We start from the raw sequence: 27,740 nt of genomic DNA on the forward strand, positions 1-27,740 counted from the left end.
CGGGGCGGCTGTGGAGCCCCATCCAGGACATCTGGGTGCCCCCCCTGCCACAGCAGTGCTGCAAGCTGCTGTGGCCTGCAATTCCCTGCTCATCATTGGGAAGCTCAATATTGGTTTTGTATACTCTTTCTTTTATTTCTACTATTAGTAGTATTAGTAATATTTTACTCTTTTTCATTGATATTGTTTTATTAAAGTAGTTTTAATTTTCCAATCCATAAGTCTCTCTCCCTTTTCTCTTTTCCTTCCCCTTCTGGGAAAGAAGGGGTTAATAGAGAGCCTCTGCCGTCTGCTTTAAGTGCTGGCCCAGCCTTAAACGGTGACGGCGGCACAATCAGACACTCGCACAGTCAGGTGCCCCACTAGTACTTTCCTCCTTACATCACAATTTTTCAACAGCCGCAGTAGTTGAAAAGCAGAATGAGTCTTGAAAATTTTCTCTCATTTGAGGATAATTTTAATGCAAGAGCTTTTGATTTTCCAATTAGTAATTAAAGAGGTTTGGGTTTTGTTTTTCAAGGAAGACAGTTTTTCAAAGGATTTTTTTTTTTCTGTATTCTTTCCGTCTTCCAAGTAATCCTGTTATTTTTTTGAAGGTTTTAAAAAGTATATGTCATGTGACACTTAACTTGATATGCTTCATACTTCTTACTATCAAAGATAACAAGAGAAGACATATTTCAGCAAGGATTCAGTAGCTTGCCATTTCCTGTTGTGTATCATTTCTGTTGTTGATAAAGTGCTAAGGAAAAAATGATTTTATTTTGTCTTTCATGCATTTAATGATTACAACTATGCTTTTTTCCTTCTAAATAGATATTTCACTCCTTGAATTTTTATAAAAATACACAGAATATATAAAAATTAGTATTACTAAAGAAATTAATACTGCTTTTTCAGAGGGCAGTGTATTTCTAAAACATTTAGAAATACAGAAACTGCATTAGTTACATTACAGAATGCAGAGGCAAATAGCTATAAAGATAATTCAGAAAGTGGAAGTTGCCCAGGATTTTTAAAAATGGTGTGTGTGTGTATATTTGTCTCTTGTGTGGAATGGCATGTAGAATCAGATTGTTCTTTATGGTTTATCAGTTCTGTATTTTGTAAACTGGAATATTGGCGTAGCTCTTTGGGAATGCAGTACTGGATATGACAAAATGCACAATAAACATGGAAGCCAAGCAGGCAGGCACCTTAAGAAAGTGCATAATTTACTTCCTTGTTTTTCAACAGAACCGAGTGTGTTCCTACTAGCCCTCTTTTTTTTTTTACCCTGTTCTTAAAAACACTGATGGGTAATCCTGTGGACGACCTCAGAACTAAAACACTTCAACTGCTTGAATATCCTTACAGGTGGAGACTGTTACAGGGGTGTCCATAACAGGTCAATGTAAGCATGAAAACATATTTATCTTCAAAGTATTGTGGAGAAAGTTACGTAACAAATACAACATACAATTTCAGTAGGAAGAAAATTTCATTATGGCACCATCGGGAAGAAAGCATGGAGGAAAAGCGGGTAAACCAGCACAGGAAGATCAAGCCATACCTGCCTATGACTTCCAAGAAGAAAGAAAACAGCTGAGTGGATCAGAGGAAGATATTAGAGAAGGTGCTTATATGATTTTTTTAGTGGTTTTTTTTTTTTTTAAATGTTAAGTTTATAGTATTTCTGACTATGAATAGAAATGAAGATACTTCCATGTTAGCAAGTGTCTGAGTAAGCATGGTTCATAATGTTTGTGACTGCTAGCCTCCTATTGTATAATTTTGATTGGTAAGAGAAGAGAACTCAATAGAATAGCTCTGTATAGTGCACTATTATATCTTAAAATTATAGATGGAGTCTTTAATAGAGCAGGATTTTGTTACCTTATTTTAATGCCATATCCTTCTATCACCTGGCTGCATATAACATTGTGAGATCAGGATAGAACAGAAGAGCTCTGCTTGGTTGTAGGGAGTGCTGAGTAGAGTAAGGTAGTTGGAGTCTTCATGGTGGCAGGGTTAACAGTAGTTCAGGAAGAATCTGAACTGAAGAAAAGAAAGAGGAAGAAGCAGAGAATGCTAAGGAAAAGAGAAAGGAAGTCAACCGAGGGATTCTTGTTTAATTTTGAGGGAGTGTCAGAAAAAAATGGACTTTGCTTTAAAATGCAGTTCTCATTCATCACATGATAGTTTTTTGTAACACTTGATGTAACTCCATTTCTGGATTTCTGTCTTTTGGCAGTTATCTCTGAGTTTGTTTCTGTTAATTTCTCCCTTTCTTCATTTGTTCAGACTAAATTACCCAACCCACCCCCCCCTTAATAGAAATCTGACAGCCAAAGATTTTTAGTTTTTGGAAAGAATATAGATAGCTATTTGTGATTTTGCTTTTTTAAAGGTCGGAGGACACAATTTCAGTACTTTACAGTAGAATGAAATTCTTACAGTTTGGGCTTTTTCAATTTTTAGATTATTTTTATGTTTCTGATGATTGTTATATTGAGTTGAGAGTAATTGTGTAGTGGTGGACAGAGAAACTAAAACTGATTGAGACCAGTCTGGAGGAACTCAAGGCAGTGCCAGCTCAAATCCAGCCTTGCAGAATATTTCACCACCATCTGTCAGCTCCAGATACAAAGTTTTAGGAGCTGCATGTGTTATGGATGGGAACTGAGACCCATGAGACATGTTCAGAGAAGTGGCAATACATAAAAGTAATTACAGTTTTAATAACTCAAATGACCCCCACAAAATATAAGGTATTTTTGTAAATATTTTTGAAATTTGTATTAAGGTGAAACACCAGTAATGGACAAGCATGGAAAGAAAAGACCTTTGGTGACTACTCATGTGGTTCCAGATGATGTGGGGTAAGGTTAGGATTTTTTTGTTTCGAGTTTTTTTTGTTGTTTTGTTTTGGGTTTTTTGGGTTTTTTGTTTTTGGTTTTTTTTTGTTTGTTTGTTTGTTTGTTTTTTTCCAAAATAAGCAAGTTTTAAATATATACTGTTTTCAGTTATTCACCTATGCTTGTTTTGCTTGGGGTTTTTTAGTATTTCATTCAAAAATCAGGTGACAGATAATACAGTACTTTTAGGTAAAAAAAGAAAATGTAACGTTTTAAAATGAGTAATTCTGCAGTTTCTTTGTAGATACTTCTGAACGTGCATAAAAATTGATGTGTTTGTGTCAGTTCTTAAAATTCTTGTTTCTTTCAAAAGATGATTTAAGTTTTATCCTAAATTGTTGATAATTTCTCTTTTTTTTCCCCTCTGATCTTAATTGCTTGAAGATACTAACACTACTTTAAATGATCCAACTATTGCATGAAAAATCAATTCTTTTTACAGATAAATCTTATGAAATTCAATATTTATGGGCAGTGTAAATGTAATAAAAAAGTGTATGATTAAATAGTTTTTAGCAAGATTATAGTGGTTGAGTTGAAGATACTTTTTTTTACTCTTCAAAAAAGAAAGTGATACCCTGTGGAGAAGATGATATAAAAACAAGAGAAACATTTTCTTTACCCACCATGTCCCTTTTTGAACTTGTCAGCTATTGTACCACTGCTTTACACCCTGGTGTTATCATCTTAAAGGTGCTGTAAAAGCAACCCTGATATTATTTGTCTTGGATTTTTCTTACTGTGCCAGTCATGCTAACTGTGATGGACTTGTTTTCATTTGATGTTCCAAATACCTTTTGTGTTTTCTTTTTGTATAGGGAATGATCAATTTTATTTACCATCCTCCCTCACTCAAGACTTTTAAATGGCTAATACTGCCTTTTTACTGGGGAGTGAGTGAACAGATTCTAGTAATTTCTTTTTTAAAAAAGCAAATTAGTGTAAAAAAGAGACCTCTCATAGGAGAAAAGGAGTTTCTTTTTTACCTTGTAGAACAGTAGCAGCTCTGCCACTGCTTACAAGTAATAGGCATGTGAATAAAATTAGTTTTAAGCATGTACAACAGGTCTTATTCTAAAGTTAGAAAATGGGCAAATAAAAATTTTAAACATTATTTTGTAGAGGTGAAGTACAGAATATGCTGGAAAGATTTGGAGGTAAGTATGTTTACATTCTAATAAATTAAAAAACTATTCATGTTTAAGTTGCAGAATTGGCAGTAATTCCTTTATGATAAAATAACTTTCAGGATTTACATAAAATGACCAGTCTTTGTAGCATTTCTTAGCATTTCTGAAAAAAGCTAGTTTTCAGAAAAAAAAGTTTTATCTTAGTAGACCAAAGGGAAAGAACAGAATACCGGCGTATAAAGTGAGATGTAAGTACTAGTGTAGGTAATTACAAAAGAAAAAGGGAAAGATGCATAAGTGCTTTTGATTCTCAATTTCAAGATGAAGTTTAAGAGGTAGTGATCATATTGTAGAGAAAAGGGACAATATGAGTTAGCTGTTGTTCTTACTCAATTTTTTGTTACGACATAGAAGATACTGGGGATTGCAAGACTTGAGTGAGAAATTAGGGGCATGTAAATATTAATATAAGCCGCTAAATAGAACAAATAGTACTAATTCTATACAAGGAATTTTGTAAGCAGATTGTAGTTGTGAGACAAAATGAGCTAGAGAGTAGTTTGTACTCCACACCTTCAGAAATCTAGAGAACAGGGAATCAGTAGGAAAGAGAATTTCAGCAGTCAGGAAGAAGAGTACAAGTTTCTAGAAGAGCTAAAGAATGAGGGTAAGTAATGCCAGTCATCTAGTGGTGAGAGATTTATGCATGTCACCTGGTTGGATTTAATTGAGTCATAATCAGATCTTCAGATGGCTTTACTTACTGTTAAATTTCCAGCTGAATTCTAGATAGCTGACAGGTTAGAGAAAAAAAAAAACACAAAACATTTCACTTCTAAAGAATGTACAATACACATCACAGTGGAACAAAGCATCAAAAAGCCATGAAAAAGGAAGGGAAACCTTCTTAATGCTGGTATTACATACTCAGCTGATTAGTACTTTCATTGTATGTATAAGAAAATACTGTACACAGTCATTACTTGCATGTACATCTTGAGGTCAAAGAGGAGTTGAAGGAATTCTTTAATCCATGAATTAAGACTTTTTGCTGTGAAGGTACATATGAGAATGCTATTATAGATCTAGCAGTCTAGATAGGAGGAGGATTTCAATGTTGAAAAGCTAGGATTGCTTGTTATTGAAGACTCAAAAATAGGATGGAAGGAAGGAAAAGTAATGGATCAGAGAGAGGATGCTGTCTGCTCAAAAAGTAAGTTTGGCATTAGCAGGGGCAGATGCCTCAGCAAATTAGAGGTTTGACAGATGTTTCCTGAAATCTACAGTGAGAAGGAAAAGAAATTGCTGTATTAACCTTAAGATCTGACTTGTTAGACCTCCAAATGTAAATTAAAGTAAAACAAACATACTAACTTATATTAACTTGAATACTTTTTTTAAAGTACTAAGTCTCTCTGAACTATAAAAAAGTTTGTCATTCATTCATTCAATATGTTCACAGTGACAGTAATCACATACTACCTTTAATTTATTTCTAAAATCTAAGTAATTTGAATATTACTCTGAGACATGTGTGGTTTTTCTAGGAAAAAAAAGTGTCAGCATAACTAAATTCCTTGAAGGTCTGGCAACTCTGAGCTGGCACTTGCAGTCATGCAGCTAAACTAATGAGAATTTTGATGGTGTGACTAAAACATCATTAGACACTAGAGAAAAGAGCAGGATGTCTGTACGCCGTTAGGTTTGTGTAAGGTATCTCTAGCTTTGAATGGAGAATTCAGACTCGGAGACTGTGAGACGTCCAAACACAATGTTTGAAGATAGTTAATGTGAAGTGATTGTATAGTGCTTCTAGTTTTTCAAGCACGTATGTGTGCTTATTGTATGGATGGTATGTTACAAGTGCATGTTGGACCATAACAATCAGTAGGGGAACACATGATGACAGTGTGTAAGGAACCAATTTAAACGTACACAATGGCAGCACTGCAGCTCCCCTGAGTTCAAACTGCTGCATAGTTTCAGTTCACTCTGTGTGCCTGCTCAGAGCCAGTCTGACACTGTACCCACTACTCTCCTGCCCAGAATGAAGGAAGCTAAAGCTGAGTCACATCATGGTAGGTCCTATTTGGTCTGGCCCCTGAGAGAGGTGGGACTTGAAGCAGATGTTAAGAGTAGTGGGTGAGGCTGGGCAACAAGGAGTTGCAATTCCAGAGGCCAGGTGTTGGTTAGAGTGTATGGGGGGCTTAGGGAAGCAGCACTCACACCACTGCCAACAGCAGGTTGAGGGACACTCTAAACACAGCAGCCAGGAGCCCAGATCACATTAGCTTCTTTCTGTGTGTAACTCATCAGCATTTTTAATAAAAGGCACAGTATATCTCGGTTTGCTTAATTTCTAAATATTCCTTGATTTTTAGCTGACATTAACAAGGCTCTCTTAGCTAAGAGGAAAAGATTAGAAATGTATACAAAAGCCTCACTCAAAACCAGTAACCAGAAGATTGAACATGTTTGGAAAACACAGCAGGAGCAAAGGTAACATTTACCCTTGTTTTTCAAATCTGTGAAATCAAATTCCCTTTTGTGTCACAGCATGGATAGTTGGTCCATCTTCTTGCACTTAAATAGGGTGTAGTGCATCTGCTAGTTAAGTATCTGCTCAGGTCCTGTGTTTCTGCTACCTCCAGTTGTGTCCATTTGGTTAAACTGACAGTAATAGTTTAGCATAGTGCTTTCTCTTTTGAATGGAGAAGCTTAAGATTTGGGATTTTGAGAGCAAGGTACCTTAAAGAGCTGATTCTACTTTTATCTTTATGGAAAATTACCTTTGATGTTATTTTTGTCCTTTAAACCAATGTTTTTCCACTTCAGTTGGAATTTTCTGTTTCTACTTGAAAACTAAAAAATGTTCAGTAAAACTTTTATACCATTCTGGTTAAGAAAGAAAATAATTTTAATTTTCACATTGTAAATAATTTTCACCCTACATAACATTCCTCTTGCCTCTTAAGGCATTTAATTACTACATCTGATACTACAGTTAGAGCAAACTGAAAAATGAGACAACTAAAAACTGCAAGTCAGCAATACTTGTACCTGTCTTGGTATTTTATATACATATATATGAGAAACTTGCATTGACAAAATTTAAGTTTACATAGAGAAACTAGAGCACAATGAACTAATGAATGAGCTAATCAGTTTTTCATTATAAATCCCTTGTGTTAAAGCCAAGATCTGTAGTTGGGTTAGAAAATCATACTACATCTTAGGAAACCTGACACTGTTAGGAAGAAAAGTTGTAATTTTCTTTTTAACTTGAGTTTTGAATATGAGTGCTGTCTCCTTATATATACATAATCCACCTTCACTCACAAAGTGTGTGTGTGTCTGTGTATGTATGTGTGTTCAGTTTTTCAAAACATACAGTATTCAGTTAGGACCAGATGTCAAAACGGCCTGTTTCTTTACCTATGCCAGCTCCTTTTATTCTACTCCACATGTATTTGAACCTTAGCTTTCCTTGTAATTCTTTGTAGCTTTTGTCATACTTAGGGCTACTGTCTGTTTATAGGCAGAAGCTCAATCAAGAGTTTTCCCAGCAGTTCCTGACTTTATTTCAGCAATGGGATGTAGACGTGCAGAAAGCAGAGGAGCAGGAAGAAAAACTAGTGGTGGGTTTCCAGCGTGGCATGAGTTTCATGGTATTTTCACATGGAGGGAATTCTGTTGTTTAGACACTCAAGAAATGTAAAAACACTTTACGTAGTTTAAACAAACATATGATTGTTTGCCTCAATTAAAAAAATTCATTCAAGTTTGGCGGTTCTCAAACTGTAAATGTTTAAGTTTTGCTATATATTTTAAAGTTGAGGGGTGCATTTATGAACTTTACTACAAGTTTATAAATGGCAGTAAGTGATGCTCTAGGCCAGCATATGGCTTGGGAAAAGCCAAGACCATTTATGGAGAAGAAAGATGTGTGCTGTTTCTGTGCATCCATAGTCTTTGGGTTCAGGAAAGAAAGGAGTAAAGGAAAGTAGCTGTCTTTTAGCATGCATTGCTTAAAAATATGCCTGTATATAATAAATGTATGATAATTTGATCATTGAATGGGGATAGGAGCTATAGAATGGAATGTAATCACATCATGTCACTGTATTTGTACTCCCAACACATTTGCAAGTTTTGATTTTCCCTAGGCAGCAGATTTCCCTGGAATACCCTTGACAACTGTGTTGGATAGCAATCCTCACAGGATCTCATAGGGATAATTCAGGTTGGAAGGGACCTCAGGAGGTGACTCGGGGCTTAACCCAGTCTTCAATCTCTCTTCATTAATAAGAACAAGGATAACTCTCCAGGCAGAAGAGGTCTACATTAAATGACCCAGATTTCTAGTGAAGGCAGAATTTCTGATTCTGATAAATGACATTAGTGTTGCTGTCCAAGTGTTTTGGTTAACTAATGTGATTATTTTTTTCTTTTGCTTCTGCTTCAGAATATGTTTCGTCAGCAACAAAAAGTTTTTCAACAGGCAAGAATAGTTCAAAGTCAGAGACTGAAAACCATTAAGCAACTCTATGAGCAATTCTTAAAGGTACAGTAAATTCTTAGAAGGCAGCTGATCCTTATCGTATCATTTAAGAAAGTTGTATTAATTCAACCTTTAGGAAATACAGATTTAAGGTTCATTTAAGGAAAATAACAGCCTTGCATGAATATTCATGTTAGTATCTTTCCCTTATTTGTGAAGAACATGGCTTATTCTGTCTATACATGCATACACATTACATCTGTTTAATGAATGATTTAGTTCAGTGTGTTCTCACAGGGATCTGATTGGCTCGCCTGCTTCAAATATTTAACCATAACTCTCAGCTTACTTTCTAAATAGAACACAGTTTTGTACTGGTTTAAAGGTTATATAGGTCAGTTAAATCATCAGGATTTTGTCTTAATTATTCCCTTAGAGTTTTCATTTATATTTAAAAAAGTGAAGCTTGACAATCTATTAAAAATACATCTTAGGCTGTAATTTACTGCTTTTATTACTGCTGGTAGGTGCATCCCCCATAATGAGAATTAGATACCAATTTTTTTCTGTCATCAACCTTTCTAGCTATTGCTGCTTCATGTAAGAAAAGTGACCCTTAAAGAAAATCAATTGTAGTTCCCTTAACGGAGTCCTAACTTACCTTCGCTTATTTGGGGAGAAGTGTGCAAAGAGGAGGAAATTTAATGGGTTTTATAGTCCTTACTTCAAGCCTCCAAAGTTGTCATAATATTAAACCCCTATCGTTCCTGACAGATGTCTGTTTAATCCTTTCTTGTAAAACTCTTCTCTCTACTGAAATGCAGGCTAACTAGCTGAGACCTCACAGATGCTGAGTGAAGGGGACTGTTTCCTTCACAGGGTCCATACTCTTTAAACAGGAATGTAGACTGAAGTACAAAGTCCTGTATGATTTTTCTGTCAAGTTCATGACAAACCTCACCATTTATCAGTCACCACTGCTCCTCTAACAATTAACCTTAGTCTGAATAATGGTTGGTTGGTTTGTTTTAAATTAACCCTTTGACATTGAACAGTTCTGAATTAAGATTATCCTTAACTTCAGAGCATGGAAGAGCTGGAGAAGAGCAACGAAAATCTTCTAGCTGGTGCACAAAGTGAACTTCGCAAAGAAATGAGTATGTTGCAGAAGAAGATTATGATGGACACTGTAAGTATCAGATCTATGAAGAAATTAGTTAAATGCAAAAATAGAACATTCTATAAAGTAATTTGACATTCATTTAATTAGCTCAAAGGAATCATATTGATACGGCATTTGTTCAGTATTATCTCCTTTTCTTGTGACAGCAACAGCAGGAGATGGCAACTGTTCGCAAGTCTCTTCAGTCCATGTTATTCTGATGGCTCAATGGAGAAACAACTTGTACCTAAGTAACATGATACAAGTATAGGCATTAGCCATGGAGAAGTATGTTAAGATTTAAGTGTTTTGAAGTTCCTATTAAATGCTTTCATGGATTGTTCTAATCTTGTGTCTGATCATGTTGTGAGAACATATATTAGTAAATTTATTGCGTGGAGGTGGTATGGAACCCAAACCTGTCTGTCCAGTTAATCTTTAACTACTTACTACTCACTTTCACTAGCAGTGGACTGCTTAAATTGTTCCACCTTTCATAATGCCAAATTGTAACAATGGGCACAATTAATGAAAAATACATTACCCAGATTTTACGTAATAACTTTAGGCCTTTAGGTACATTGTGCAAATAGAAGCATTTTTCACAAGCTGCATACTTTAAGATTTTCATAGTTTCAACATTTAGTCTACTGCCATATCAGCAGTTACAAAAGTTCACAGAGTACAACATAGCTCATGTAAGATTGTATAGTGATGTGTATTACGGCAAATGAAAGTAATTTTTGTTAACTCTTTTGTTAGGCTAGGCATTGTAATATCTTTGTACTAGTAAGAGATCTATGAACTCCTGTCATTTGTCCAAAAAGCAGGTTTCTTTAGTTGAATGATGAGCTGAGTATCGCAGCTTTATGTGACATCTGCCCAAGTAAGCATAATTAAACATTATGTATTTTGGGGTATATAGTTCTGGTAGAACCACTGCTAGAAATAATCTAGCTTATTTATTTAGTGCAAGTTATTACAAGACTTTGATAGGGAATATTACTTTTTGCAATTCCAAATGACTAGCAATTTAGGGAGGCCTAAGTTTTAAGGATAAAGCATTTATCTTTCATGTATCTCATTAGAGTAAATCAGTATAAATTAAACAATTAGCTTAGCTTGCATGCAGTTTGTTTTTACAGAAAAACATTACACCTGAATATCCACTTTTACAAATTAGGTAGCTCCAACCATATTTAATGCTTAGATTTAATAAATATCAGTAGTTGATAAAACAAAAACCATCCCCACACACTCACATGCACAAATGTGATGTTTTCATAACAACATATGTCAAAACCAGTCCATACAGATTCTTCTCCTCAGCTTACTAGCATTTTTAGTTCAGAATCAAGTCATTTGATGATGGTTCTCCAGTTCTAGCAGCCAGACTGGCAATGGCTAACTTACAGACACTTCAGCTGTTAGGTTGCTAATGAAATTGAACAAGCAACCAGTATGGAGCTCTTTTTGTTCTGCATCTACTAGGACTCAGGGAAGGAGCAAGCAGAAGTTATATTGCTAGAATGATGTATGAGGCAATATGGGCCTCTGGTGGGTAACAGATAACTATGCTAATTTGTAACTCTGCTGCTGAGTCTCAGCCCTCTACAGATGATTAGATGATGCTATGAAATACAGTTAACAGTTTTGGCTTCTTAAATTCAATACTAGGTTACTTGTTAGTGTTGCCTCTTGTTTCTGGTTTTATTTGTCAGTATTGCCTCGTGTTTCTGGTTTTCTGACCGATTTCTGCATTAGTTTCCTATCATGCACATACCTCAATCATACTATTAAAACTACTTATATTTACTACTGCATGATACATTTTTGAGTATTCTGGGGAACCAGGCATTCTCACACTAAAAGAAGTTGCCTATGTCTTTTCATCAGGTGCCTAATTTGTATACAGTGTTCAGACAAACCGAATTGGTCTTTATCATCTTTTCTATTTGCCCATGGCCTGAATTTAGGCTAGGATCATATGTAGAGGTTGTGTCCTTCCCAGCCTCAAAGGGCAGTAGTAAGATTCATTGGGAATTGATATAGTCACTGAGAGTGCTGGGCCTTTGGCAGTAACTGTGACAGTTATACCTCAAGTCTATCAGTATATCCTTCTTAGGCAGGAATATGGTAGATGACATTTTATTGCCCTCAAATTTAGCAGACAATACACCACTTTTAAAGTTCCTTGAACACCTTAGGAAGTCTTTTTGAATTAATGTGCAGCTAGGAAGCTGCAGTAGTAATATTTTTAAAACAAACCATAGCATTCTTTATTGTACAATTCAGGAAGGACTTTATGAACTCACAGCTCAGCTACGTATTGGCAACTGAAAGTGGTAACAGACACTTATATTCAACAGCTTTTTACAAAAATCATATTCAAATAGTACCTCTTTAAAGGAGCTTAAGCTTACAGGGCTTGTGTACAAGTCATGATTTGCTTGTACAGATAATAATCTATGTTTATTCAGCTTTTCTTTAATGACAACAGCAGCCCTTTAGCTAGGTACATTATGTTAGCCAGTGGGTCTGTTCTTCAAGAAAGAGAAAGGCTGATAGTGAGCCCGACTGTCCGTTTTGGAGAGTTTTACTACACATCAGGGTTTAGTTCTGTGCAGTTTAGCTTGGATAAAGTACAGTGATAGTTACAAGACAAATTAGATAGATTGTAAGGTAGATGAACACAGCGATAGCAAACATACTTCAGAGGGAATTACATATGGGTGGGCCACGTTGTCACAAACAGTCATTTAAGTTTATCAATGAGCTTTGTCATTCACTTGTGCAGTTTCACAGATACAAGTTAGGGTAGGTAAAGTTAGTGTCCTTGAAGTACACAACTACCTATAGCCTAGATAGAGCACAATGAGGCAAACCTTATTATGGCCACAAAACCAGAAACTGGCCTTGAAAGAAAATACAAGCTACAATTGTATTTAGTAACAGTAGGTTATATAGTTGGGTACTACAGAATGCATGAATCCTAAAGGCACTCATAACAATATTTTGAAATAGAAGAAAATTTTCCTGAGCTATACGTCCTTCCTCCTATTGATCCAGTAGCTTGTTCTTTAGAAATACCAGAACAGAGATTAACAAGTAGTTTTACCTCACAGATGCCTCATTTTACCAGTCTTAATAATGGAGTACTGTATTCATTGATACCCCTAACTACCACTTCACAGCAGTTCCAAGAAGACTAGAAACTATTGCTAGAAGATTAGTCACTTGGTCTAGGGAAAAGTGAAATTCTTCTTCAAATTCTGGTTGGTAGCACCTTGGTTTGCAGTCTACATTCACCAGACCAGAAGTACAGAATTAAGGTTTACCTAATACGAAATGGCAAAAGTTTCAAATGTGGTATTCATGGTATGAAATAACAGCTGCAACATCTAGAACACAGGGGGAAATACATCCTGGCTCAGAAGTACTGATGACAACAGAATCTGCAGGACTTTATACTTAGTAATTCTAACATCTGATAATAGCTGGGACTGAATGATCTTTCTCAGAAAAGCATCATCTGTCTTCCCAAAAAAGAGAGGCTGCTTCATTCAACATTCCCCTAACTGCTTCTCTTGTCCTTGACCTATTTAATCAGTCATTATGGTTTTGAACCTGTTCAGGAGCTTGATGAGATGAAATTCTGAAGACATGTATATGAAGATGAGCAGCAATCTGTAGGCATACACCAGTAGCATATCTCAGCATATCAAACAAGGATATGAACTTCAAAAGAACAAAACAGAACAGGTTAAAAAAACCAAACACAAATATTTTTTTAAATTGTCCCTACTATAAATTCATCTATACTTTAATCGATCTATTCAAGTGAGAAGTCTAATAAGCATTTTAACATATAGAGTGGTTAATTTTAGAAGAAAAAAACTCCAACCAACCAAAAAACAAACAGCATTTAACACAAAGTTTGATAAACAAAAGTGGTTATTCTGCAGTTAGCAGAGTAACTTTAAACAAATTGCCTAAACTAAAGCATAATTACAAGAGAGATCTGTACATTTACTTTCACATCTCTGTTCCAAGGAAAGAAAGCCAGTCAGCTCCCAAGATACATGTTTACATGGTATCCTGGCACTCCCTCCGCAGCGACAGCTGAAAGCTGAGAAAGTCAGAAATGGCAGAGCAGAATGACAGGGACAGTTCTCGATCCATTCCTTTAACTGTGCTCCAAATGAAAAGCATAAAACAAAATACTTACCAATGCTATCCATAGAACAATATATTCATCAATGAAACTGTTGAAGTATTGGTCCAAAAACAGAAGTCCTGGGCCAATAAAGGCAGTGTCCTGAAGACAGATTTCACTTTTTGTCATCTGAGCCACCTATGTTAAAAAGAAAAAAAAAAAAAAAAAAGAGAGAGAGACAAAAATGCACCACTGCAAGTTCAATGTGACTGCATGTGGTTCAATGTAATTCCACCTTAGTTATGAGAGGGCACAACATCCTCACCCAGCAGCAGCTGGCTGTCCCCAGTTCTTAGGAAGCAATCAGCAGGCAGGCCAAGGGCTTCAGAAACGCCTCAGGGCCTGCTGCTCCCTGACAGTTTCTTTCCCAAGGACCAAGTAACCTCCTTCAAGGTTATTCAATCAATATATAGCACTTTAATCAGTGATAACAGCTATCTGAATTATCAGTTGGTATTTTTTTACTTTATTATATAAGAAATGTGTACATGTCCTTTAATGCTCCTTTGTAATACATTACATCTCTACCAGTGCATTTTAGCTGTTTGCAGGGGTTCCCCACTCTGTTTTTTCAGTGCTGTATTTGAAGGGTAAGACTATGCAAGTGTATTACTTAAAATTAATACTGAATGAATATGAACACTGAAAATTCACTTGAAATGTTGTTTGCAAGTCTAACTTGAAAAATTTGGCTTTACTTAGCCAAAAGCTAACTAGAAACCAGGCTTTTGCTTAGGTGACAAGACTTGTTTTCACTGTTTAGTAGAGATTGTGAGGTATACACAGAGATGCTTTACAGAATGACCAAGAAAAGAAGAACAATTACTGGGGTGGGGAATCTCTTCCCCCCACACACCTTGATCCTTCCATATTTATCATTCTTAGACACAACTCAACCTTTAGCTGAGAGGCAGAAGAAGAGTTTTCTGTAAGAAGTTGGGAGACCTAATAAAGGACATATGAAGAGTCCATAGCAGGAATCTCAAAAATGGCAGAAGGAATGTAGTCTAGGTGCCAAGTTTGCCATAAGAAATCTCCCTGTCATTTCTTGTTTCCATGCTTTGTGGACACTTGGCAAATATGATTAAAGTACTGAGAGGTTCCTGTGAACAAAGTGGTCTCTTAGCATAATATAAATCATGCGTCCCAGTCTAAAGACTGGGCAAACCACAAAGGCTTTACAGCCAGAGGAGAGTTGACAAAGGCTTCTGCTCTCAGCCAGCCAAGGGTGTGTCTCTCCTGCTAAAGGGATCTGCTGCAGGGAGCAATTCCTGGCTCACAGCTGGTGTGATGTGCCCAGGGAGCAGGTCTGGCACATCCACACAAACTGCACAGACCTTGGCTCATGTCTCCAGCGGGCCTCCCACGTGGCCATGCCTGAATTTTTTATGGCAGTTTGCTCACCATGGAGTGCCTGAAGGAGAAGGCATCCTGACATAGTATCAGAAAACTGTGAGAGCTAGACCCACAAAATCCTTCCCCCACTACCTTTACAGATTTGCTGCTGGAGCAGACTATCCTCAAAAAGCATCAGGGGAAACCTGGTTTGCTCAGAACTGTCCATGAGTGAGCTGCCATACATACAGTGATGACTGCTGGTTACAAGGACCCAGAGGTCCTCTGAATGAGCAAGGGAGCCAAAGCATTTGACAGAATAGATGAACTGCCTCAAGTTCAATCTTAAGGCTCTGGCTTCTTATCAGCATTCTCTCTCTTGAACCAAGTTAATAGCTCACTAAGTGAACTCCTGTTTAGCAAGGAAGTCTGTAGAATGCCTGTTTTCTAGTGTTTGAAAAATGTCATGCTGGAGGGGAGGGAAAAAAAAAACCAAACAGCTGGCTGCATTACTGTTGTTAGAAAATACATAGAAAGGCAGATTATTTTTTTTTTTTAATTGATGAGTCTTTTAATTACAAAAGAGAGGAAGACAGAAAAGTTTATCTCTTCATTTTAATGATTAAAGTGAATTCCTATTTCAGATAATTAAATCGGAAGTCACAGCACTGTTAGTAAGGCTTGAATGACCACAGTTATGATGTTAAAGACAGACAGTATATTTCTAGGAGTAAGTTAAACAAAACTGAAAGGTCTAACCAACACATGCAACAATAAGTATATGTTTGCATCAGTGTCATATATGATGTCTCTGCAGGAGCCCGAGTCTAGTTCAGTGTCTTGGTCATAATGAAACTGGTAATAGAGGGGCAGAGCAGAATGGGAAAACTTGCACTGTGCCCACTACTCCAGCAAGCTTTAAGCCAAGAACCAGTTTAGTTTTAGGAGGTTTAGGACTGAAACAAGATTCCTTACCACCAACTTCTGTGAGATTTTAGCATTCACAAATCCAAATGTCAAGACATACAGGCAAGAATGTTTTTCAAACAGCTGAGTTGTAGACTTTTTATAGATCATAATGGCCAGTGTGATAAGTAGTCCAATGTGCAGGCCTGGTGAAAGAACACTTGTTCCCTGAAATACAGATGGACAAAAATTTGTCTTAGGCTTCAGTCACACAGTAAGGTCCAGATTTTATGCGTATTGCAAATCCCAGTAAACAAAACCAGAGTTGTCAAAACTCAGGGGAAGTCCATTAGCATTATGGCAATGCTATTAGCATCCTTTGCAGTGACCGCTAATCAACTTTCTAAGAAAATTCATTGTGGGTTCCTGTGACAGAAGAAATCCAGTAACAGGCAGAGAGAAGGTATATAACGAAGTCTTTGCTTTAGCCATCCAACACTCATATGGTTGTCTGCTTAAATGCTTAAACAGATAAAACCCTTATGATCATCTGAAATGAAATAAATTATGGGCATAAATTATTCAAACCTCACTCAGAATTTTTAAAGCAACTTACTGCTATTGTAGATCCATTCTTTCCAACTCCTCCACCAAAGATGACACGGAAGTAATTGAAAAAAGAAAGTGCTATTCCACAAAGTATGCCAAAAACCGCAAAGAACTTCAGTTCTAAGCCCACCAAAGGGACCTTAGCAGGAAAAACAAGAGAAAGAAATTAAAAGTTAAAGATAACACCTTTTTTTTTTTTTTTTTTCCCAAACATGGTTTAAAACAGCTACTTATACCTACTGAACAATTATTTTATTTGAACTTCCGCTTTCCTGGGAACAAGCTCAGGAGGACAGTGTGTGGAATTTGTTTTCTTACTAAGGAGATGACCAGTTTCTTTTCTCGTGTTTAAACTCGACTTTTGCATACTTAAGTTCTGGTCTTGAAATTCAGCTAGATCTTACTATGTTTGTCCTTACAATGTTCTTCAAATATTTTTACTACATAAGCAAAAACTTGACACATACTGCTGCATCACGAAGGCAAAGGAGGGGGGAGAAGGGTAGTTCCTTCTATTTCACTGGGTAACACAATACTGAGCCACAGGAAAGAGAAACACCATCTGCCTGCTTTGCGTTTTGGTACATGTTATTTGTATGCTGTATCTTTGCATTTAGAATAGTCTCCAGACACAAATCTTAATTAAACAGTTACCTTTCAGAATCAAGTGCAGTTTCAAGGAAACTTCCAAAGGCAGCAGAGGATTTAAAAAAAAAAAAGAAGTAGCAATAAATTGAAACCATTGATTATATTTTTGAATATAGATTGTTCTGAGATACGGCATAACTACCACATATTTTAATACTAAAGAAAAATCAATCATAATTAAAGTCTAATGCACCTACTTTATTTTCCAACATGAAAATAAGCTGTTTGAAAATAGAACAAAAGCATCTTGCAGGATGGGGAAAGGAAACAAAGTTTAGCTAAACATTTCTTAACTGCTGAGTAAACTAATGAACTAATTCAAATTACTTTGGCAGTTTATATTTAGATTAATTTGCATTGGTTATCAATAGCATGGAATGGTCTCAGCTCTTCCATGTGCTATAACCAAGCAGAACTATACGTTTTTGAGTAAAGACCCTAGAAAGGATGAAGATATTAGTCTAATATACTTTTGATACCGTCCATCAAAGTGCATATTTAAAGATCAGAATAAAAGCCAGACATAGGGAAATGCTTTTGGACAGAAAACAATTCTTTTAATATAGATATTTACATTTATGTCGGCTGTGACATAACTGTTAAAAATCAGTACATCTCCATCGCCATATAAATATGGATTATGTAATCAAAAACCTCCTAACTTCATTCCATGATTTTGTTAAAGCATTTAATCTTTAAATTTTAAAATAAAGCATCCTATAAATCATTTAACTGAACAGAAATGTATGTCTTGCAATAAAATATACAAAAGAAATAAAATTAGAACAAAAACTATTTGTTAAAGCTTAAGTATCTGCAGACTATTAGTTCCAGATCAGAAGTTTACATGTGGCAGATGGGGTCTTTTTTCCTCTGTGTAGCTCTAAATTTGTGCATAGGAGGTCACACCATGATATCTAAGTTAACTACAACATAAAAATAACCTACATATCTACAATAAGCTAAAACAGAACATTAGACAACTAGTAGGTGTTGATGGTACTTGCACAGGATAGCTTCAAATCCCATAGGAACTGTGAACGCTTAACAGGAACTGAATACGCAACAGGAACTCTGAATACTTAATACACTTACCTTATAGTCCCATATGGCTGTTCCACCATATGCAGATATCAAAAGCAGCACTGTTATGGCTATCTGAGCTTCAGTTACATCGACTCTATGAAGGAAAAAAGAGGGAGATTTAATTAAAGAAGAGGTCTTTTTGCTGTAAGGCAGCAGGGGCAGAAATAAAAAAAAAACAGAGAGTTTAAATTATCTCCTTAAAAGTACTTCAAATTACATCGATGTATATAGAATATTATTTTCCTTGAATGAGAAAGATATTCTATATGAAGGCACACATCTTTGGCTAAGATTTAAAATTAAATCTATAATCCTTATCTAAGGCAAGCTACATATAATTGTAATAGAGGGAAAACCTTTAATGAATATATTGTTAACTATTTGAGAATTTTGTATAAATTTACAGACTTCTTGATGTGTAAGTACCAAATCAAAGTTTACAGTAAGCTCACAGTAACTGCAATCAAACATTTCCATGAGAAGCATATCATATAGAGGTATGGAGCATGAAGCGCAGGCTGGGACAGAAGGGATTTCTTTAAGCTATCTTATGAAAACTTGACAGATATAGCCGCCAAAACATAAGGGCAGTATTTTGAGGACTGAGTCAGTGGATAGCTAAGCATCTGTCCTGTTTCAGAGGACATATAATTGATATATTGCTTTCTTCCATAATCATTTTTAAAATAGGTGGCTTTGTATGCCCTTTAAAGTCTAGACTCTGTATTCCACCTTTTTTGTTCTCAGACAAGATACCCAATTCTTTATTACCATATTTGATTGATGAAATGTTTTGGGAAGACCTCAATATATACAAAAAAATATTAAGCAGAGGCTCAAGAGAAAAAAATTTATAATCTCAATAAAGCTTTAAAATAATAAAATAAAAAATGTGCACATCTAAGGTATCTTTTATGCTACTGAAGGTTTTGAGACAGGTACCTGATCTTTGTACTGAAGTTAGCAGCAAACAGTGACAATGGATGTTTAAAATACAACATTTCTTTAAGCACTTAGAATAAATTTGCTGTTTTAAGGTATTACGACCAAAGCTAACATGTATTGTTACTTGCTTAGCACATGAACTGTTTGTACAGGAAACAGTGTATTTTTAAAGGGAGACAGGATCAACTCTTGGCTAATGGAAAACATTTATCTGATCTTGATAATGACAATAACAGTAAACTCCCTTCTTTCATCGGAAAGATAGTGATAAAATATGCTAAGTTTCATTACAAGCTTCAGACTCTTAGTCTTAGGAGAGCCAAAGTTTAAACTGCAACTAGATGACACTGAGGTGCTCGTCACTGCTCAAAGCTGTTGAAAAGGGTAGTCCTCGCCTTCCTGCGCCACTGCACTCCCTCACTTGTACTAGCTGTAGTGCTGATCGGACTATAAAGTGAACTAGTGCAGCTTGCTAGCCTAGTGTAGGCTTTTAATCTTCTGCCCATTTCATGAATCGGCTTGAAGTTGAGTGACAGAGTCTGTGCTGGTGGAAAATGGCACGGTGGTGCTGGGAACGGGCTTTTCCCTCTCTGCCAGGGATGAGATGTTACATATGCCCAGTCATTGCTGTAGCTGTACACTGAACTTGTCAGTTATATCATGCAAAAGTGTCCATATGCAAGTGCAAGCGTTCAGAGTTTGCACACTACCATTAAAACCTATATTTCTAAGCTGCACTGCATTTGCTGGTGGCGGGAAGAGGCTCAAACTTGAAGTTGAGTCATACGTGCCAAACTTCAGTACTTAATTTTACAGAGGCTCAGATCGTTGGTTGCAACACAACCCAAATCAGAGTCCCAAGATTTTAATCAGATACTGTGCGGTATTCTATGTAACCTGACAGTGGCACAGTACCCAGCTGCTCTGATCCTCCTGGCCTTCAGCACTAGGACTCTCTCACCTGTCACTTGACTTCTAAAAATCAAGTGCTGCTAATTCAGGAACAGCATCAGTGAAAACTTCTGTCCATGTTTTTATGTATTATCATATTTAGAGCAATATACTAATGCCTTCACTTAGACTCTCACCTCTATGCTTAAGAGAAATAAAACTGTGAGGCTTGAAAACACTCTGATCTGTTTTCACTAAACAAAAATAAGTTATCTTGGAGAAAAGTTGTGCCTATTTAACTTCAAACAGTAAGCATGGAACACCAGGCCATTCCAAACTGCTTGTACTGTGCACTATCACTGTATTGACATAGAAGCCATTAAGTTTTTAATGAAGAAATTTTTATGTGGTATAGGGGTCTCAGTACCTTCCTGATGTAGGGAAATCATTCTCACATTTTATGCAAGAAAGAAAGGCACAGAAAAGCAATCACGTATGCAAAATCCCAGAGCTCATGGCATAGTCCATCTCCCTTCAGTGTAGTCCACTGTCACGTACAGAAATTATCCTATTTCAGCCATCATACTAAAGCATCTACTTTTGTTTACAGCACAAGATGTTCTTCAAAAAAAGTAGGATGGGTAGGCAGGTAGAGGAGTTACAGTTTGTGTTGTAAAATGCATTATCAGCACATAGAAAAGAGCTTTTAGTGTTACCACAGAGACAGTTTTCTTTTGATACAGACATCGAACAGTACGAAAGGATAGCTGATCACTAGCCTGTGTGCCCAGTGGTGCTCAGATTTGTTAAGGTGCTTCTTGCAGGTCAGAGCTAAGTAGGACTATAAACAGGTGACTTTTAGCAAGTGACTAGGATTAGCAGAAGGATAGCCTTCATCTATCACATATTTTCAGCTTTGCTGCTACAGAAGTCTCTGATCTTTTCCTCTTTTCAGAAATCATTACTGAAGTGCAGCTCATTGTTTAAAAACAGCAAAAGGCCACGGCTAGGCACCACCACAGCTGCTGGAGGGTGCAGCAATTCCGACACTATTAGGAGTTAAATTGAAATTGTTATTTTCTACTTGAATGTCATGAGTTCTCCTCCTACACTTCAGTGAGATGAAATTTCTACCAAGTCATGAACAGCATCACAGCACTCTCTAGAACTGTGACCTAACACAAAATCTAAAGGACATCAAAGCCAGTATGAACCAGATTAAAAACAAAGTCCCCACATAAACCTGGGGTAATTCTTCAAGCACTGCCATAGGTCTGTGGAGCTCCTTGCCAAAGGGTGCAATGGATGCAGAGTTCATTCAAAGGAAGACTGAAGATGTCCATGGAAGAGAAACCCATTAGCAGGGGGAATGTCTCTGAAACTGCACCTGGTTCAGAGTTCCCTGGGCTGCAACTGTTCCATGGCTGGCAGATTACAAAGGGAGGTACTGTAGATGCTTGCTCTGCCCCTACTCCTACACAGAGCACTTATTTACACTGCAGGCAAGACCGCTCTGGCCTGAGCCTGCATGGTGCTTCTATGGGTTCTGAGAACAAATCCACAGACAAAAGGAGCCAAACACATGCAAACAAAGCATATACAGCTAAATTCATCTGCTAAAAGAACAAGTCCTCTACTCAGTATTATGCAGAGTTTTAAAGTTCTTGCCAGGTAAAACACAAGCCTGCTAGGATGGAAGGGAGATTAGGAAGAAGGTGAGAGGAAGAGAGAGCAGACCAAAAAAAAAAAAGAAAACGAAATCAAGTAGCTAGCAGTCTCAGACATTAAGCCACATGTACTTCTAAAGATACCTACTTACTTTCCAAACCTTAGTATGCCTGATACATATGTCTGCCAGTGAGCAGAATAGAACATGAACAGTCCCACAAAACAACAGAAAAACAACCAGTCAGGATTTGTTCCTAGTCGGATTGCTATGCAGGATCCAAGGACAACAAAAACTGAAAAGCAGAAATGAACATGTTAGTCACATACCCTCTTTGCTTGCTGTTAATAGAAATAAATAAATAAATAGAAATCACAAGGCATTTCACATCATTATAACAAAGTAATGATATGACTGATACTTTACTGAGTAGTTAACCACAGGGACCGTCCTGGCAGGAGTGACCAAAACACAGGACTCCTTTTCTTGCAAATGAGAGCCCCACCTTCTGTGGTTCTTTATTCTGTGATTCTGTAGAAAGGGTCATTTGGCATTGGAATGGGCTGCCCGGGGAGCTGGTGGGTGTCACCATCCCTGGAGGTATTTAAGAAAAGACTGGACATGGCACTTAGTGCCATGGTCTGGTTGACGTGGTGGTGTTAGGGCAAAGGTTGGACTCCATGATCCCAGAGGTCTCTTCCAACCAAATCGATTCTGTGATTCTAGCCTACAGTGGTCGTTCTTCCTTCTTCTGGCCTTGTCATCTCGTGTTCTTTGCAAAGTTCTGACAGCTTCAACTGAAGGGCCCAGCCCAGAGAGACTGGTAGTTGCACTTCTCTGGGAAGTGAGGCATAAAGAACATACCAACTCCCAGGGCAAATGTTTCAGCCATTAAGCTTTTACAGAAGTACAGGCATCGCCACCAACAGCAGCTAAGTTATGGAAAGTAAAACTGAGCACGGCTTACTTTTTAAGGATCCAAATCAACTTTTTTTAAACCCATTCTTCTAAGGAATATAAATTATCTTCCTTCAAAGTGCCAGGCTGGATAACCTATTACCAAACTGGTATTTCAGCACCTCACTCCTAAAGCAGAATCCTTAGTTTCACATGCCAGCATCAGCCTTTTATGTTGTTAAAATTCTTTATTAGGCATTACCTGAATGCTACTGGAAAACACAGGCTATGCATAGTAAAGAATCTCTAAGCACGCTCTTATGGAATTCTTTGTTCATCACCTAGCTTATTCAGAGAGCACTGTACGTAAAGACGCACAGTCCGTAAGAGCAGAACACATGTTGTTACCCACCATCTGCCAAAGGTACTTCTGAAATATCGTCCCTGATACTGGTCAGGGATGCAAAGGTCAGGGGCAGCCTTGGCTGCAGTGACCAGGAGATGGTGAAGTTATCCTAAAAGAATGGAACATGCTCCCCTGCTCTGAGCAGGGGTTTGGACTAGATGATCTCCAGAGGTCCTTTCCAACTTCAACAATTCTGTGATTAATCAGCTGCTCTTGAAAACAGGTAACTTTTATAAAACTAGGATGGGTAACAGTAGGTTAAGTCTACCTGTGGAAATAGAGTCGCAACCATGATCAAAGAGTTCTCCTAAAGGAGAACTACTGTTTGTTCTTCTGGCTTGCTTCCCATCAATGGCATCCAGAGACTGGTAGATAAAAAGTCCTAATGCACCCAGGATGTATGCCCAAAAAGGTGCCTGAAAGAGATTCACATAGAAGGTCACTAGGCAGTTCCCAATTTCTTAGCTGATAATCTATTTCATTAAAGGTAAAATATTGTTCAGGATAAAACTACACCACATTGTGCTATTTGTTACTTAGTTAATGGACAAACCAAATTCCTTGTGCTAGTTTCTACATGAATTGTAGTAACTACTATAATGAACTATTCCAGAAACACCAGTGAAACACAGGTCCTTCTATTTATTTAAAACAAACAAACAAAACTTTAACCTCTCTTCTGCATCAACTTTTCCACCTTAAAACCTCAGTATTTCTACAATTATTTCTATTCTTTGTGCTGAAAAATGTTACAAAAATAAAATTAATCTTTAAAAAAGAAAGTAGAAGCAAGGCACTTACTAAAGTTCTCAGCAGTTTATGTGACAGATGCTTAAATGATTTACTCAGATTTACAACATATAGATATAAAAACCCATTACATTTTACTAAATAAAGGCTTCAGCTTTTAGGGAAAGAGATTTTTTCCAACATACAAAAATTGACTACATAGGGACTTTGGACAAGAGTTTGAAGAAATGAAACCATTCTAAGAAGGAGCAACTATCTACATAATATATACTATCAGATTATCAAAACGAGCTGTGAATCAGTTACATTAACACCAGTCTTAGGTTCAAAGGAACTCTCCTACAGTAGTACCTTTCAAAAGCACTATTTTCATACACACAGTCAATATGTCTTTGTCTAGGAATTAGTTTTTACTAAAAAATATTTATAACAGCTTTTGAACAAAGTACATATAACACTTTTGCCTCAAGTCATTTCTAGCAGTATCCTTAACATTTAGAAGCACTGTTCACGAAGAGAGTCAAAGTTAGGTATAAATGCTGAAAATGCAACTTGCAGGTTAAACAAGCGAACCGCCACAGGCAGTCACAGAGCTGAATCCTTTCCCACTCCCTGTAACGGATGCATCTGTATCCCCACAATTGCAGAGAAGGGAAGAAGATCCTAGTAAGAACAGGGGAACAGGTGTCTCAGAGAGCTTAGAAACACCATCTGGAGCATTTCATCCCTAGGCTGTCAGTTCAAATTTAACCCAAAGTGCTAATGACCAAAGGTCACTTGTGATCAACTATGCATTTAGCAGATTAAATCAATGCTCTAATGTTTTAACCAGTAAAATACATTTTTCCAAATCACCAAAAGTGCACAGAGATTTCTGAAGTTCCCAATAGCCATGGATTCTCTCTGCTATCTGCCCTCTCAATACAGCTACAGCTGCCATGTCCTCTGCCTTCTCACATGCCAGGCTCTCCATCCAGGGATGTCCCCTGCCGGCTTCCCACGCTGGACCCAAGTAGTTTGCAAATTAGAGAAGTGGAAGCATTTGAGAATGCTGACATGGCTGACAGTCTCAGCAGAAAGGTCATGAGGCTCCCAATAATCATCAGCTTTTCACTGATGAGGTGTTTATTATCTCTGCCCAAAGTTATATCCTGTCCAAGCAAATGTATTATTTGGCCAGAGCTAGATGCTATTCTCATGAAACTAGAAGAGAACACAAACCTGGGGGAACAGAGGTGTGTGCTTCTCTGCTTCAGTTAAAAAGGATGTCTGAAAGATGATACAGCCCCAGAATCTTCTTACACACAGATTTGGTACAGCAGGTCTGGTCATCTACTGAACCAGAGGGTGTCAAAACAAAAACATGTGCATATAGTGCTTGACAGGTATGTGTAGCATGCCTCTCCTTCAGGAAAAAGCGTAGGTTGAACAGCAGTCCTTGTTCTTTTGCTCCTGCGATTATACCCCACAAAAGAGCATGGACAGCTGCAAAAGACTACATGTGCCAAGGAGATCCCTTACCACTTACTTCAAGCAAAGCTCTCAAGCCCAGACAGTTCAACAGTGCAAGCTTTTGCAATATTTAAAGATTCAGCCCCTCTTAATTACTCATCATATTTAATCATAATCTCGCTTCCTCAATCCACAGCTACTAATTTTGCCCTAGCTTACATGGCCCCTCTCTGGAACAGGCCCAGAACAGAGAGAGACATTTTTACTGGACTCCCTCCCTCTTCCCCCCAAACGTGGATCATTTCCCTCACTTCTGTTCAGTACAAAGCTCTGTGTACAATTGTACTAAGAGCAGGAGAAGGGAAGGGGCTGTGTTTAAATCTGCACTACAGCAGAGGGAGAGGGCAGGAAGGAAAAAAATAAAAATAATAATCAAATAATCTTACTATAGCCCAAGTGCACTTCGTGCACACCAGGGACTCCCTGCATTCCTTTAGCATCCTCCTCTCCCCAACAAGCTCCCTCTGAAAGAGCTCCTGTCCTGTGTCGAGGCTCCTGAACCTTTGCTTTCTTACTTTATGCTAAATACCTCTTTCTCCCATTCACTACCGAGTGCTCCATTCTTCACTTGTAGGTATTGGCTGGATTCCCCACCCCGCTCCATGCTTCACACTTCTCCTCTACCAAGTCAGGGGCTTAATGCTTCTTCCTTCACACCCCCACAACACCAGTTCATACCAGCTGCTCTACCTCACCCTCTTTTCTACTTCTTTATTCTCTCTCCCACAAAGCTCAGTTGTGCCCTTGGTGTTTACATAACGTCATGCCTGTCAGCATCTTCCCCTCATTTCTCCCTCTGACAGAAAACAATTCAAGACAATCTCTCTTTCAGTTTAAAAGGTGATGGGGTTTTTTGGTTTGTTTGTTTGTTTTAAGTGAGTTTTTTAAAAAGAGAGACAGAAGCAGAGACAGCACCTCACCAATGTTCCTCTCCCTCCAAACAGTTAATAGTAGAGCTACCTGGAGTCACCTAGACCCTCCCCTGCTTTTTGGCCTGCCTAGATGTATGGCTTTCTAAATAGTATGTTTCAGCAAGGTATGGCACTCTTTTATAAATTCACTGCACTATGTCTTAAACAATTCTACAGAGCTAACCATCACAAGCCTCCCTTCCCTCCCTCTGCACTCTGCATGAGAACCCTTCAGCCCCTGCCCAAACTGCAAATCCATTATCCATGCTTTTCTCTTCCTGTCTTCCTCCATTCCCAGTAACCTCCGTGAAACTTGAAACAACAGAAACAAAGGCTTTAAAAACCCCAAATAAACGAGACATGATGGAACCTATGAAGCTGAGAGAAAGCAGGACAAGTCATTTCATCACTGGATGAAATCTAGTCTGATCAGTTTGGGGGGCTCTTTGCTAAAATCCTGCTGTAACTGCTACAAGGTGGGTTTTTTTTAATAGATATAAATCCAATACCAAGTAATAATTAGTGTTAGCATGAACTTCTGTCCTAAAATTCTAGCTTCCCGTGGTATTTTAGAGAGAGACCCGTGGCTGAGCTTGAAGCATTACCTAAGCTAAGCCTCTCCATGAGCAACCATGAAAGCAGCAGGATCAGAGTTTCCTTTCTCCCTTTAAAAACGATAAATAATTACATTTAGCCAGTTTTTTTCCTGGTGTTGATGCAAGGAAAAAGTTAACATGTCAGTTTTCCCCAGAATGGGAAGGGGTACAAGAGATTCACCTGCAAAACCTAATGAAGTAACTGTAGCTACTTCAGAGAAGTCAGCTGGCACTGGAGCAAAACAGTTCAGTGTCAAATGGTGGGGATAAAATGGAAATCCTCACCTCAGAAGTGTTCCTTTTACACTCGGCAAATACACACTGTTCATACTTAAAGAAAAAAAAAACCAGCCTGCAGTCACCGTGAAGAAGAGTTTTCAGCCTTCCACAGAACATGAAACAGGCAGGTAATGTCCTCCCCAACACCACACTTGGTATACTATTTCTATATATTAGTGTCCTAATTTACACAGAGTAGGAAACGGCACAAACATCGTACAAAAATCTACACACACGGATTTTAGTTACAACAGCACTTGAAGGGTACAGTCTGCTAATGGCTTAGCTACAAATAAGCAGCTTATGTTGAAATGCGCATTTACAGAAGACAGTGATACAACCCATGTTCCTACCAGACAAGAAGACATTACTGCAGCAGACAGTATTTTATAAAGCC

At 37.6% G+C, this 27,740-nt stretch overlaps 2 protein-coding genes across 2 annotated transcripts; one reads left to right on the forward strand and one right to left on the reverse strand.

Moving 5' to 3' along the window:
- Nucleotides 1–1,468: 1,468 nt before the first annotated feature.
- Nucleotides 1,469–10,058, forward strand: SYCP3 (synaptonemal complex protein 3). Its single transcript, XM_009708886.1, has 8 exons — nt 1,469–1,615; nt 2,786–2,861; nt 4,020–4,054; nt 6,409–6,526; nt 7,566–7,665; nt 8,493–8,591; nt 9,613–9,717; nt 9,858–10,058. Exons 1-8 carry the CDS (start codon nt 1,486–1,488, stop codon nt 9,909–9,911), a joined length of 717 nt encoding a protein of 238 aa, XP_009707188.1. The 5' UTR covers nt 1,469–1,485; the 3' UTR covers nt 9,912–10,058.
- Nucleotides 10,059–13,175: 3,117 nt separating this feature from the next.
- On the reverse strand, nt 13,176–26,161 carry LOC104168323 (cholinephosphotransferase 1-like). Its single transcript, XM_009708888.1, has 7 exons — nt 26,087–26,161; nt 23,564–23,711; nt 22,146–22,287; nt 18,500–18,584; nt 16,764–16,895; nt 13,919–14,044; nt 13,176–13,428 (listed from the first exon to the last, which is right to left on the reverse strand). Exons 1-7 carry the CDS (start codon nt 26,159–26,161, stop codon nt 13,297–13,299), a joined length of 840 nt encoding a protein of 279 aa, XP_009707190.1. The 3' UTR covers nt 13,176–13,296.
- Between the last annotated feature and the right edge of the window lie 1,579 nt (nt 26,162–27,740).

Source organism: Cariama cristata, unplaced genomic scaffold (genome assembly GCF_000690535.1).
Source record: "Cariama cristata isolate BGI_N322 unplaced genomic scaffold, ASM69053v1 scaffold7411, whole genome shotgun sequence".
Taxonomy (NCBI): Eukaryota; Metazoa; Chordata; class Aves; order Cariamiformes; family Cariamidae; genus Cariama; species Cariama cristata.

Excerpts from the sequence above, each read along its gene's own strand:
- SYCP3 (XM_009708886.1), top strand. The coding sequence starts at position 1,486 with ATGGCACCATCGGGAAGAAAGCATGGAGGAAAAGCGGGTAAACCAGCA. Across the intron at positions 1,616-2,785 it reads AGAGGAAGATATTAGAGAAG|GTGAAACACCAGTAATGGAC; the intron begins GTGCTTATATGA and ends ATTTGTATTAAG. Across the intron at positions 4,055-6,408 it reads TATGCTGGAAAGATTTGGAG|CTGACATTAACAAGGCTCTC; the intron begins GTAAGTATGTTT and ends CTTGATTTTTAG.
- LOC104168323 (XM_009708888.1), bottom strand. The coding sequence starts at position 26,161 with ATGGAGCGGGGTGGGGAATCCAGCCAATACCTACAAGTGAAGAATGGA. Across the intron at positions 22,288-23,563 it reads TTGCGACTCTATTTCCACAG|TTTTTGTTGTCCTTGGATCC; the intron begins GTAGACTTAACC and ends TCTGCTTTTCAG. Across the intron at positions 16,896-18,499 it reads CAGCCATATGGGACTATAAG|GTCCCTTTGGTGGGCTTAGA; the intron begins GTAAGTGTATTA and ends TTTCCTGCTAAG.